Raw genomic sequence first — 15017 nt, 5'->3', positions numbered from 1 at the left:
GAACAATGCTCATCTCTAGTCGTGATATTGTATTTGATTTTTATTGTGAGAAATTGGTCTTCTTAACTAAATTTGGGAAAAATTAAGGGTCGATGCGTCTCAAAGGAATGCTTTACCATGTAATACATATCAAGGTCTTTGAAACTGATTCATTTCCGTGACGTTTTTAGAGCATGTTTGGCAAAATGTCGTAAAAATTTGCTCAAAAAATTCGGTTATACATAAAATCACTCAAGGGAAGGAGGATTGGAGTACATTGGCAACAAATTTTGCAAATTTTTTGATCAGTAGCAAATGATGAATTGGACAAGAACATCTGGAAACCTTTAACCCCAACCAAACTAAAAAAGAATCAGGAAATCCTATATAAAATAGACTTAAAAAAAAGGCACAAATGGAAAGATGAATTTGATGCAAACAAAAAAAGGCGCAAAACACCAAAAACTCGACAAAAAAAACAAAACAGGTAATAATTTATTATCCTTTGCTTAAATAATGCCATCATGTTCCATAGCGTCTTACATACATTGTCATCCCTGTCCTCATTGGGGCTCACAATGTGTTCTTTATCAGTATACCTGTGGATTGTAAGAAGAAAAACAGAGAAAACCCAGAAAATGGGCAGAACATACAAACTCCTTGCAGATGTTGTCCTTGGTGAGATTTGAACCCAGGACCCCGAGCTGTAAGGCTACAGTTCTACCCTACACAATGAGCAAATGTCCTATCATTAGGTCTACATTAGATCCTATCGTTAGGTTCATAGAATCACATTTAGTAGAAGTTACAAGATAAATTTCATAGTGATTAACATGAGCATGACCAAGTAGCACGGACATATTCTCCCAACGCCACTAGTAGTTTTCTTGGTGGTAGAGGTCACAGGCTTGGCTTTAGGAGTAGTGGCTTTGGAAGCTTCTGTTTCAGTTTCATTGGTGGAAGGGGTAGTGAAAGCTTCAGTTTCAGTTTCATTGGTGGAAGGGGTAGTGTACGTTTCAGTTTCAATGGGGGTAACCGTTGTTTTTGATACCAGAAGCTTCTCATTGCAGAGGTTTTCTGAACAAAATGCAACATCAAAGGATAGGCTATACACATCGATATCGATGTTGATGGTGGTGTCGTTAGTAAGAAAAGAACATTGCTTAATAAAGATGGGAAAAGAGATTTCTCCTGGAAGACAAGGAAGGAGAGAACACAAGTTTTTAATAACAGCCTAAAAGGGTCATCTGTTTTATCAATTAGGGTTTAAAAGAGGAACATGAGAACCTTGATATTAGACATAAAAATGTTTTCTAAGACTTAGGTTTATTTTAAGTGAAACAAAATGGCAGCTACTTACCAATCGAATCGCCCACTGTTGCACCACTAACACCCCTAACTACTGGAGCCACTGATTGGCTGATGAATTAAACGTCAGCCCATCTGAAGTGATGACATCCTGTCCATCAGTCATTTAACTGCTGCAGCCAATCAGTAATCTCAGCGGCCAGGTGCTTGATGGATGAGACGTTATTATCGCTTATGGTCCAATGGAGACCACCAAATTGACCATGCTGGCAGTGTGGGAAATTCAAATAATAGGCAAAAAAAAATTCTTCCAGGTCTTGTGAAACTAAAAGGACATGCTTGGTATATAGTTTCACAACAGCTGTGATTGAGAACCATTGAAAGCAGCTATAGAATGTGTCATCATCAGTCATTTAGCTATGGCTTTGAGTTTGAAACTGAACTGCTTAAAATAAATCTGTCAGGTTTTTTTGCCACATAATCTAAGAAAAGCTTAATGTAGAGACAGAGACCCCAATTCCAGTGATACATCACATGTAGGGCTGCTTGCTGTAGTTTTCATAAAATCAGCTTTATCTGCAGGAAATTATCACTAGAGGACTAGTAAACCTACTACCAAGTAGTCCAACCACACCCCAACATTGATTGGAAGCTTATACACAGTCTACACCATTCAGAGAACTGCTGAATACTTTTTCATCAAAACTGCAACCCCCAGTAAAGTTAGTGACACATCACTGTAATCAGGACCTCTGCACCTACATCATGCTGCTTTCAGATGGGATAGAGAAAAACATGACAGAAAAAGGGTCAGTGACCTTTAACAGATTTGTTTTTACTACAATGTAATAAAATATAAAGCATTATAGCAAAAATTATTGGCAAAAATTCTTCTGCAATTCTGTGTCTACAATCCCTACACTGACCTCCATGGTAACAGTCTACTAAAAAACCCTGTGTAGTCAGTTTTAGCAGTCAAACTGTACTTTTATTTGCCACTTATTCTTACTTTTTCTTACTAGCAAACTTTAGGTAAGTTTGATTTGCTAGGGCGTATAATTGAAAGATCAGACTACACGGGGTTTGTTTGTAGTCTGTTACCATGGAAGGAGATGTTGTATTTAGATTAATGTAGTACCAGCTTATTTTTTTTATTTCAGATGCATTTTTTTGGAAAAAATAAGGCTCCAAAGTGGAGCTGCCCTTTAATAAATTAGATATTAAGCAAGAAAAGGTGTCATCTGCTTATTACCATTATTTTATAATAACTATAAATTATTATCAAGTAAATCACTTGCTTAGTACCATTTTGGCTTCATTATATTAACATACTCTACATCTATTGATCTTTTTTCGTGAAATTTCCTGTACAGTAGTTCTGCAGTACCTGCTAATGCCAAAAGATAATAAGCAAGTTTCAGAAAAGTCACTCGCTAATTATCATCAGACACTCGTATAATAATTAACGGTAAGAAACAAATATCACATTGGCCAAAATTACATGTTTACAGCTCCATGACACAAAGTTAGAGGCTACTCACTTATAGTGATGGTTCCTGCAGCTTCGTAACAAGTATTGAGATCCAATGGACACCTCACTTTCTCAGCTGATTCCGCAGAGCATTGTGATTTATTTGTGCTGAGGCAAGAGTAACATTCCAGGTCACTGGTTTCATTGACTGAAAATATTAAGTATGAAAACATATGACACTAATAACATAATTATATTATACTTTAATAGGATGCAGTCACTTCTGAGCCCATCATATCCTTCTCGGCAAATCTTATAGTTCTCTGCGGAGGGCACTAGTGTTATATGTGGGTGTTCAATATGGAGAATTGTAATAGTTGAGGCTGATGTACACCCAAGAGCATTCATAGAAACTCATGACTGTCCTGTTGGCCAATTTCCAGACCTTTCTTCCAATAAAAATCAGCTTGTTGAGTAACTGAGGATCGATGGTTGGCTTAAAAAAAACATAGATAACCACATGGTCAGGCACCCAATGCTGTTGTAGATATCAAGAAGAAGATTATGACTTAGAACCCTGAGGTTCTCCTCAATGCTAGAATGATCCCAACAGGTGGACATCAGCAGAAGAACATTTCATCGTGTACTAAAATTGCTTCACCTGAAGCCACCGAAGGGCAAGAGTTAAAGAAGGGAGATAAAGAGAAGTGTGTATGGTAATCTGCCTATTGTTTATGATCATGGTGGCCCTTTTAACTCCTTTCAATTAGGGACACTTCTGGTGCCAAGTAGACCTCTGATATCACTGTGTGGCATCACGATGATAAAACGTATCATAGTCATATATCACCGAAACACCAACGGATAATACATATCTATCCTAGGTGTATTAAGAGATTCCAGAAGTAAGGTTAAAATATATTTTATTAAGGTAATGCATAAAAACATGTATGGAATTGAATGAAAGGGAAAGAAAAAACCTCCTAAAGAGAGACACAGAAATGACCACAAAAGTAGAAAAAACAAAAGAAAGGTCCATATAGATAGGAGAGAGAAGAGTATGGATTCGTAAAAGTGCCAGTGCTGTGGTTTTAGAATACGGTAAATTAATCTCACCTTACTTGCAGTGACCTAATATGTTGAGTTGTTTCAGGGTAGCATACATATAAGCAATTTTTAAACGGCATATTATCGGTAGCAAATGTGCCACCTAAGAGGTTCAAAGGCTCTGTGTCCCACCACCCCAACGCCATTTCGCCTCACTTCTTCCGGGGCATAATTGATTGAGTCATAGTCATCAGGGATGTCAGAGGTTTACTCGGCACCTGAAGCACCGACATAGAGTGAAGAAAGCCAAAGAGAAGGTGTCCAATGGGAAAAGGACAAAAAAAGAGATGTCGAGGACCAGATGGCGGGCTACTGGGGTAGCAGGACAGGTGAGCAGTAAGGTGAGTATTATTATTTTCTTTTTTCTACCATTTTCTGGCATTCTACGATTCAGCAAAATGGCAGCTGCCATTTTGCTGAATTTGTGTGAAGGAAACTGAAAAAAAATCCACATTCTGGAGAATATGATTTTTTGTAAAATTGGGGGAGAATTTAGTTCTACTCCAAAAAATTGCTACTTTCTAGCGGCAATACATCAGCAGTTCAGACCCACAAAGGAATTTGTTTTTTTTTAAGTGGTAACCCTTTAGAATTCAATGTAGTGGCATCCTAGGACACGATCTCACAGACACAAAAACAAAATATGGGATTTTAAGGAAACGTACATTTTTTTAAGGCTTAGGCAGTTGGCAGAGTTCCTATGATTCATCCTCTTCCTACCCATAAAACCTGTTTTGCTTCTTTCGCTCATTTGATGTGAGATCTGACATTTGTTACTGTGTCATGAGGCTGTTTGTCTTGATTTTTACTAGGGAACATTTACTTGGCTTTTTTCCATTCTCATTAACATTGCTTTATTGCTAAGATCAAGGTGACTTTTCTCATTTCAATAAATTCTATTACGTATCAGTCTATGGTCTTTGACACAAAGGTAGGCTACCATAAACGGCCACCAAAGCCAAGCCCAAATGTTGTGTCAACTGGCTTTCTATGGACCCTGGAAGGCCAGGCCTACTAATCAAAAGAAGACTCAAGGATGCCAGTAGGTAGGACAAAGTTTTCAGGGCCCCTGTCCATCAGACAAAGATTATTATCGGAGTGGCTGTTGAACTGAGACCTGCAAATTGACTCACACCATCTCTAGGAGGCACCTTTTCTTACTAAGTGTAATTTTGCCCTGGCTCTGTCGTAGTTCAAACCAACATCTTTTTGGGACATTGAACTCCTATCTGAGTAGTGTCAGCTGGGCTCATAAATGATGTGATGCCCCTTTTCCCAGAGCAAATGACTGGGAAGAGGCTACTTATGGTTTGCCCTCATACATGGCTTCTATTTATGAGCTGTATATGAGCCATGTGTGCATGTACAACTGTACTAATTTATCCATCCTTAATTTTCTATACATTTTTTTTCAATATTTTATCATGACATGCTAATAAAAAATTTTCCAGAGTGCAATTCACACCTTAACCACTAGGTGGCCACATAAAGATACATGCTGTATAGCATAGACATCTCTTGACAGAATATCAAAAAGTTATATTTTTTGTTTCACAGCTGATATTTATCTTGGCTGAGCTATAAGGAATGGTAAGGAAAGACACATATATGTGGAATATAACCCTAGGTAATAATGAGATCCCAATAGAATGTATTATTAAGTACAATAACGTGGACAGAGACAACTCTGGACTCTCCAGCGAAAACAAATGATTTCACTAAACCTTAGTGCCCCTGTAACTAGGAACCAGTATATGGCGAGGGGACATTTACAACAGTCAAAGTGAATCACCACCTTTTACTGCTTATAGGACCTAAATTCTGTCCTGATTATTTTTTTTCATATATAACTGTTAGTGATTTTGTTTTTCTCATGCAAAGCTCCAAATCCTCTGCATAAACATAAAGGGCCCAATTCATTATTGCATTTGCACCTGCTTTTTATCTATATTTTGGTATTTTGTGCCTTTTTTTATCCCTTGCACCAAATTCATATTTCCATTTGCACCCTTTTTTAAGTCTGTGTCACTGTGGGCGTGATTTAGGGTTTTTAGATATTTTTAGATATTTTCACCTGATTTGGAACTGTTCAAAAAGTTGCAAAATTTATTGCACTTTTACTTCAGTCCCCCAATGAAATGACTCTATGAACGTCAAAAAATTTGGTGTATATAGATTAGATCTGTGTATAAAGATTAGCACGCACTTACCCTGCTTCCTTCTCCATACACAGTGATCATGTGATCACTAAGTGTCATGAGGAAACAAGAGATGCTGGGTTCTAGGAAACTCAGGCAGCTCTATTATGCAGCCAAGAGGCTTAAATTCCATTGTAGCTGGGGCTAATATAACATCACTAGGTACAGGGGAAATCAGCAAAAAAAAAGAATGTATTGATGTGTTAAAATGTTCCCTCCCACCAAATTTTTTTTAACACTTTTAAGACCTTCTGGGTGGTGTAGGGGGTGCACAGTATATAAAATAAATGACAAAATAAATAGGAATAGCAAAAATAAAATAGTAAAAAAGCAAAAAGAAAAAAAAAAAAAAAACACTGCCAGTCTAAATCCATTTTTCTGGTCCCGCCCTCAAAATACGTCTAATATCTAAAAATAATTTCTATAGATGGGTATCACAATTTAAATTTTTTTTTAGCAGTCCTTTATCGTCGTAATTAAAAATAAAGAAGTGAAAAATAGACACGCATTTCCTATTTTCTCCCAATATCAGCAAAAAAATAAAAGAAATATAAAAATAGCATAAAACGAAGCCCCATGTGTTGCAAAAAAAAAGAGGCAAAAATTATTTGGATACCTTGATTAGAAAAAAAATGATGCAGCCATGAAAAACGCATATGCGATAAAATGTGAAAATTTACTTAAGAAGGAGTAAATTGCATGGTTAAAGACAATAAAAAAAGACAATTTTTGACTTTGCACAAAATTCCTGAACAACATGATGACTTTGGCACAAAAAATTTAACCGAATATCACCAAGCAAAAAAAAAAAGGAAAAGTAACTTAAAAAATGCACAAATGACGAATTGGGCCAAAAAGTGATATGTCAGCCGGCAGCCACAAATACAGAGAGCTCACGAGCTTACCGCATACAATTTATGTATTGAAGTCAGGAAAATATTAAGCTCTCATCCCCTGATGAAGCTTGATGCGAAACGCACTTCAGGTGCATTTTCTTTAATAGGTAAAGTATACTCCATACCATTGTACAATACTATCATTATGTGATATCACTCTCCCTGTTTATTTGTATGTACGTCATGTAACAGAAGGGTCCCCAATAGAGAAAGATAAAGTTTCTTTGTTCTACTTTTGGTATTCAGCTCATAGCGGGTGGCCTCGAGTGTAATTTTTTAAGAAGAAGTCTTTAAGGTTTATGCTCATTTTATCCCAACACCATAATGAATGCCCAAATGTTTCTACTCAATGACAGCAATATTACCTTCAACATCAGGGAATTTGCTACTTAAGTCAAGGATATCTTCATTGCATTTTGGCAAGTCACAGAGAATCCTCGAAGCAAGGATTTGTACGCCAAAAGGATTTGATGAAATAATGGAAGTCATTGGGAAACCTTTGTCACATCCCTTCACTATCAGGTTCTCGGTCAGGTTTCCTGATGAAAAACAAGGAGATTGGTTACAATCTGGTGACTCTATGACATTGTTACTTTATTAATGACCAACCCCAACGCAACGAAGCCTAACTCTACCCAACTGTGGTAGATTGCAGAGGTTGCATATCCCCCTTCATAGATCCTTGTGCTTGGTGGTTGCTCTGCCATGTCAGACAACAGAGTTACTATAAGTTGCAAAAAATATTTCCTACATGTCCGATTTGATATTTAGCAAAGCTGATCATGAAGTGGTTGCGTTACTTTTACTTAAAGGTTTATTACCATCTTAACCCCCATTGATTCCAAGAATGTTCTTTGAAATTCCCCATGTGCCCCAGCACTCCATTAATAGCCTAGACTAATCCTCAGCTCCAGAAGACAATGAATGGAAAGGTGGTGTCATGAATCCTTCAATTCCGGAGGGGCAATTTGGAGACCCCCCATTGTGGCACACGCACTGCTCCATCGACCACTTTTACTGTAGATCTTGGTATTATTTGGGGTACCAGCAATGGGACCTCCGAGATATCAGCAAGTTATCATCTTTACAGTGGAAAAATAATAATATTTGTAAGATGGGAATAATCCTTCAATGGTCAGGTAATAAAAAAGCAACAAATACAAGAAATAATACATTTTCTTTTTGGAGAACCATTTAAATTTTAAATATTTTTACAATCCAAGAGAAGGTCATGTGGGATTGATTCCTCTGCCTCAGATTTTACTCTCTAGTAATAGAAATCACATTTTTGTTATTTTTACCTAATTTTGCAGAGAATGAAACTGCTGTACAGGCGTCATCATCTGCAGCACAGGCGATTGTACTCAACCTGGAGCAGCTGATATCCGAAGGCTCATTACAGGCAAAACACCCCAAACTGCCGCAACCTGCAACAGCAAGAACATTATTAGTCTGTCTATTATCTATCTATTATCTATCCATCTATCTATCTATTATCTATCATCTATCTATTATCTATTATCTATCTATTATCTATCATCTATCTATTATCTATCATCTATCTATCTATTATCTATCTATTATCTATCATCTATCTATTATCTATTATCTATCTATTATCTATCTATCATCTATCTATCTATTATCTATCATCTATCTATTTATCTATCAATCTATTTTCTATTATCTATTATCTATCTATTATCTATCTATTATCTATCCATCTATCTATCTATTATCTATTATCTATCTATTATCTATCCATCTATCTATTATCTATCATCTATCTATCATCTATTATCTATCTATTATCGATCTATTATCTATCATCTATCTATTATCTATCATCTATCTATCATCTATCTATCTATTATCTATTATCTATTTTCTATCTATTATCTATCTATCATCTATCTATCATCTATCTATCTATTATCTATCATCTATCTATCTATTATCTATCATCTATCTATTTATCTATCTATCTATCTATTTTCTATTATCTATTATCTATCTATTATCTATCTATTATCTATATATCATCTATTATCTATCTATTATCTCTCTATTATCTATCTATCTGTCTGCTATCATCTATCTATTATCTGTCTATTATCTATCCATTATCTATTATCTATCTATTATATATCTATCATCTATCAATCTATCTATTATCTATCTATCTATCTATTATATATCTATCATCTATCTATCTATTATCTATCTATTATCTATCTATTATCTATTATCTATCTATTATCTATCTGTTATCTATCTATCTGTTATCTATCTATCATCTATCTATTATCTGTCCATTATCTATTATCTATCTATTATATATCTATCATCTATCAATCTATCTATTATCTATCTATCTATCTATTATATATCTATCATCTATCTATCTATTATCGATTATCTATTATCTATCATCTATCATCTATCTATCTATTATTTATTATCTATCTATTATCTATTTTCTATCTATTATCTATCTATTATCTATCTATCATCTATCTATTATCTATCATCTATCTATCTATCTATTTTCTATTATCTATATATCATCTATTATCTATCTATTATCTCTCTATTATCTATTTATCTCTTATCTATCTATCTATCTATCATCTATCTATTATCTGTCTATTATCTATCTATTATCTATTATCTATCTATTATCTATCTATTATATATCCATCATCTATCTATCTATTATATATCTATCATCTATCTATCTATTATCTATCTATCATCTATCTATTATCTATCTATTATATATCCATCATCTATCTATCTATTATATATCTATCATCTATCTATCTATTATCTATCTATCATCTATCTATCATCTATCTATCTATTATCTATCTATCATCTATCTATTATCTATCTATTATCTATTCATCTATCTATCTATCCATCTATCTATCTATCTATTATCTATCATCTATCTATTATATATCTATCATCTATCTATCAATTATCTATCTATCATCTATCTATTATCTATTCATCTATCTATCTATCATCCATCTATCTATCTATCTATTATCTATCATCTATCTATTATATATCTATCATCTATCTATCTATTATATATCTAACATCTATCTATCTATTATCTATCTATCTATTATATATCTATCATCTATCTATTATCTATTATCTATCTATTATCTATTATCTATTTTCTATCTATTATCTATCTATCTATCTATTATCTATCTATCATCTATCTATCTATTATCTATCTACTATCTATCATCTATCTATTTATCTATCTATCTATTTTCTATGATCTATTATCTATCTATTTATCTATTATCTATTATCTATATATCATCTATTATCTATCTATTATCTCTCTATTATCTATCTATCTGTTATCTATCTATCTATCTGTCATCTATCTATTATCTGTCTATTATCTATCTATTATCTATCTATTATCTATTATCTATCTATTTTCTATCTATTATCTATCTAATATCTATTATCTATCTATTATGTATCTATCATCTATCTATTATCTATCTATTATCTATATATCATCTATTATCTATCTATCTATTATCTATCTATCATCTATCTATTTATTATCTATCTATCTATCTATCTATCATCTGTCTATCATGTATCTATGTATTATCTAACTATTATCTATATATTATCTATCTTTCTACTATCTATCTATTATCTATCTATCTATTATCTATATATTATCTATCTTTCTATTATCTATCTATTATCTATATAATATTCAAACATTCTATGCATTTATTCATCTACTGAACAATGTGTTTAATTTTTATCTGTATGCTGTTCATTTTGCAAATCTTTTTCTTTCCTTTTCTTTCTTTACATCTTACTCTCTCTGTCTCTTACTTTCATTCTCTCTCCTGTTTCTCGTTTCTGTCATTCATTATTTCCCTTTCTTTCTTTCTTTCTTTCTTTCTTTCTTTCTTTCTTTCTTTCTTTCTTTCTTTCTTTCTTTCTTTCTCTCTTTCTTCCTATCTTACTTTCTCTCTCTTCTTCTTACTTTATTTCACTCTTTCTTTCTCTCTTCCCTTCTGTCTCTCCTTTCTATCATTCGTTCTTTCTTTTTCTTCCTTCCTTTCTCTCTTTCTTACTTTCTTTACTTCTTCTCTCTTACTTTATTTCACTCTTCCCTTCTGTCAATCGCTTTCTTTCTTTCTTTACTTCTTTCTCTCTCTCTTTCTTACTTTCTCTCTTTGTTTCTTACTTTCTATACTGTCTTTCTTTTCTCCTCTATCCCTCTCTCTTTCTTCCTTTCTCCATCTATAAATAGTGGTAGATTCTTTCGTTATTTAGTATGAAAAACAAGTGAATTCCATTTTGAAATTTATCAGAAATAAAAACAACTTAAAAGGAAAACAGAATCTTCTAGCAATGAATTCTGGAGGTAATCTGTGTGGTACACATGTTCCAGTTTCAAACTGTAATTAAACCCTTAACTCCTCAATCTCTTACCTTCACCCAGAATATACTATCACTATTATGTGCTAGAAAAACATTAAGAAATTACCGGTCACAAAAAGGAAGCTGGTGATCAAACCCAAGAAAATAGCAACGGTCGATGGCATTGCTGGAAGCTCAGTGGTGAGATGGTTCCTACAGGAGAACAATGGTCGCTAGTTAGGTTCCCCGAGAGTCTAACAATGTTCTTGATTCGGAAGCTCCACCCAATGGATCACACTTTATCTCTGGGTGAAATGTGTTATTGGCCACTTAAAATTTTATAGTGTCAGTGCAAAAAATGTGCAGAGTGGTGAAACATTCACAGTTTTAATTGAGTGTTTAGATTTACGACAGGTCATGGAGGATTGCGAGATTTTGTTAGCTTCAAAAGTGTTACATTTTTAAAATTGTAAGTTCACACAACGTTGGGAAACTTAATACGTAAGCCATACAATTCTTTTGCTAACTTCACAGAAAAAGTGAGATACATCTGAAGAATGGATGTCAGTAGACACTGTGGACGTGTTTAGAAATGGCCTCACGGGGGTTCATCTATAGGAGTTACAAGGAAAAGTCTCACTGAGGTATTAGTGGTTTAGGAGGACCATTAACATATATAAAATTGAAGGTCAAAAATACAGATTTTGCACTCCAAGATTTTTCTGATTTTGGGACCCAATAGCTTCAAGTTACATCTCTGCAGAGATGGTTAAATCTTTCACAACTTTTCCTATGAAGTCTAGTAAGAAACTTCGTCCCATACTATCTCTTGTAGTTGAAAAATTCTTCATGCTCTTCAGGCCAGTTCCTTGGACCCATGAAGCCTCAAACAAGTTGAAACTCTTCCCTTCAAAATCGATTTTCTGTTTTGACATTTAGTAGGGTTTTTTTACTCCCCTTTTTTCCCCAAGAAACACATATTTTTTATTATTTAATCAGTTCAGCCATATGAGGGTTATATTTTTGCAGTTATTCATTTTTCCATACAATGTACAGAAAAATTCTAATCAGGGTGAAATCGTAAAAAAATGCATGACTGCCATTGTTTATCTTTTTTTGGAGGGGGATTGATTTTATAGGACCTGATAATATGATACTTTTGGTCAGTACAATTAATGTCAGTATAAAATACCAAATTTTTCATATTTTACTAGTTTTAAAAAAAATGGGGTTGTGTTCCCATTTTCTGAGACCAATCATTTTTTTTTCCGACGATGAAGCTTCACGAGGAACCAAAAAAAAAAAAGTATATATATAGAAAAGCCTCATTGTGTAGTAGATAAAGCGGCAGCTCCCGAATTATGTTGCTTGGATTCCATACCGTTGACCACTGGTAGAATCACAGAGAAAGTAAAAAATAAAAGGATCCATGCAGTCCAAAATATTTAGAAAGTTTTTGTCTTTATTCCATCTCATTTAAAAATATAGGAATATCCATATATACAAAAAAGATTAATCCATTCTGACGCGTTTCTGGCCGAAGCCCTTAGTCATAGAATGCATGGATCCTTTTGCTTTTTTCTTTCTCTGAAGCTTCTTGAGGGCTTGTTTTTTATTAATCAGTTTTTATGGTGCAGGAGGTGGGGGTGGGGTGACCAAAAAAAACACAAAAAAACAATTCTGCAGTTTTGATATTTTTTTCTTTATTGAGTGCACTGGATGAGTTGAATAATTTTATATTTTGACAGATATTTTTTGCAATGAGAAAGGTTCGTTTAATCTTTTAACTATTTTTACCCTTTTTTAGGTTTCTAAACTATCATTTACATATTTTTTTACATTTTTTTTTAGACTTCAGCCTGCAATTGTTTGATCACTTACACACTCCACAATTCTGAATACTTTAGTATTGTAGTACATGGAGAGCTTAAAACAATCGGGTGACAATCTTCCTGGAAGTACCAATATGTTGGTGAAGGGAGGTTCACAGAAAAAAATGCCACACTCTCCAATACTTGTCACAAAACCAAGATACTGCAGGATGCAGACAGGTCCCAGTGATAGAGTTGGCTGAATTTATTGGAAATTGAATTCAACTAGAATTTTACAAAAATCCGTATTTTTCATTTTTTTGTAATTTGCTCTATGTGAATTCAGCAAAATGGAGGTACTAGGCATCTTTACGCTATGCCGGGAGTTTCAGCTTGGCCTATCTGAAGCCTGAAGTGCCGGACTACATCGTGTGTCGTAGGGTCTTGGCACAGGTTGGGACGTCTCGATGTGCACCACCATCTTAGGATGCACAATTTGGACTTGGAATTCGGGCCACAATAAGGCCCAAGATCTCCCTGCACCACAACCTTACGTGTGCTATAGGCACCAGGATTTCCAGGTGCAACTAGGGCTGGGACATCTTTGAGAGCCTTGTCACAGTTGGAGGTTCAGACTGTGAACCATGCTGGGTTACAGTCTATTAGACAAGAACATACTTGGGACTACCCAGCAGAACATCAAAGGAGAGCTTCAGTAGGTTTCTAGCTGCCATGATAATCCATCACAACTGACTGCATTGTAAAAGGACAAATGGCACCTTAACTCACACCCTATGGTTTGAAATGAATTAATTGCTGCTATAAGAGATTAACAAAGGAGTCAGGTGTTTAACCAGCTACATACAACTAGGTCCTGATAAGTGAGAAGAAAACAATCTACCAGATATTTTATAAGACCTTCTGCCAAATTGAAAAGGAGACATCTGTAGAAGCCATTAGGTTACATGTCTTTGTAGGTCCACCTGATGGACCTCACCACTAGATTTCCCAACTCTTGGGAGGACATTGATAAATAAGTCCAGTTTTTGGTTGAGTTTTTCAAGATTTTCTGAGTGTGTGTTCCAAGTTTGGGCTTTGAGGCTAAAGAAAAACAGTGATTCATAGGGTAGTAGAGTTGGGCAAGAAGAACTTGTCTGGAAAGGTTGTCGAAGGAATAGATAATAGACAGTCTGATAGACTGTGTACTGTACAGTTCTTACACTTTTACCTGCTTTTATGTTTTATTAGTTTGCAGAGCTCACACGTAAAAATAGTAGAATAATGCCAATTTCCTCAATTTGTCTGTCATTTCACACACAGTAGCTCCTGGCACTGCTTGTATAATGATATCATTACACAGGAGTTGTGGAGTTTATAGTTAATTAGTCATCAGGGCCAAACCCAAGGGGAAAAAAATGCATTTTATGGGACTTTTTGTTATGTACGCAGATGAAATTCATCAACTATATACTGTATGTGTCATCAGAGTGGCTGCTGTAGCCCTGCAATTAATGACCACACTAATGAATCCAAAAAAGAACCCCCTCATTCCTGTTGGCTGTCTGTCAAAATACAGCAGTCACATCCAGGAATTTATTCGAGTAAAATGAATTATTTTTGAATTTTACAAAAACTAGTAAAATTTGGATTATTTGCTTTACACTAATTCATCAAAATGGCAGACAGCTGTTGCATCCATTTTGATGAACGGTAGAAACTCCAGGCCTCTTCTATGCCCATTGAACATATCAGCCACTACAGTTGGATGGCCAAGCACCACAGATAAGCACTTCCGGCCGGCGGTCATCGCCGCCTCCACCAGTAA

General features: G+C 34.6%; 1 protein-coding gene across 1 annotated transcript; it reads right to left on the bottom strand.

The window, feature by feature from the left end:
• Positions 1–445: 445 nt before the first annotated feature.
• Positions 446–11699, bottom strand: LOC141172027 (ly6/PLAUR domain-containing protein 5-like). Its single transcript, XM_073655806.1, has 5 exons — positions 11509–11699; positions 8261–8386; positions 7325–7498; positions 2829–2966; positions 446–1170 (listed from the first exon to the last, which is right to left on the bottom strand). Exons 1-5 carry the CDS (start codon positions 11564–11566, stop codon positions 785–787), a joined length of 882 nt encoding a protein of 293 aa, XP_073511907.1. The 5' UTR covers positions 11567–11699; the 3' UTR covers positions 446–784.
• Positions 11700–15017: the final 3318 nt, after the last annotated feature.

The sequence above is a fragment of the Phyllobates terribilis genome, unplaced genomic scaffold, assembly GCF_046119375.1.
Source record: "Phyllobates terribilis strain yellow unplaced genomic scaffold, ASM4611937v1 Scaffold_12__6_contigs__length_324123572, whole genome shotgun sequence".
Classification (NCBI taxonomy): Eukaryota; Metazoa; Chordata; class Amphibia; order Anura; family Dendrobatidae; genus Phyllobates; species Phyllobates terribilis.
Note: the sequence above shows the minus strand (reverse complement) of the source record. Positions and strands in the feature narration are given on the sequence as shown.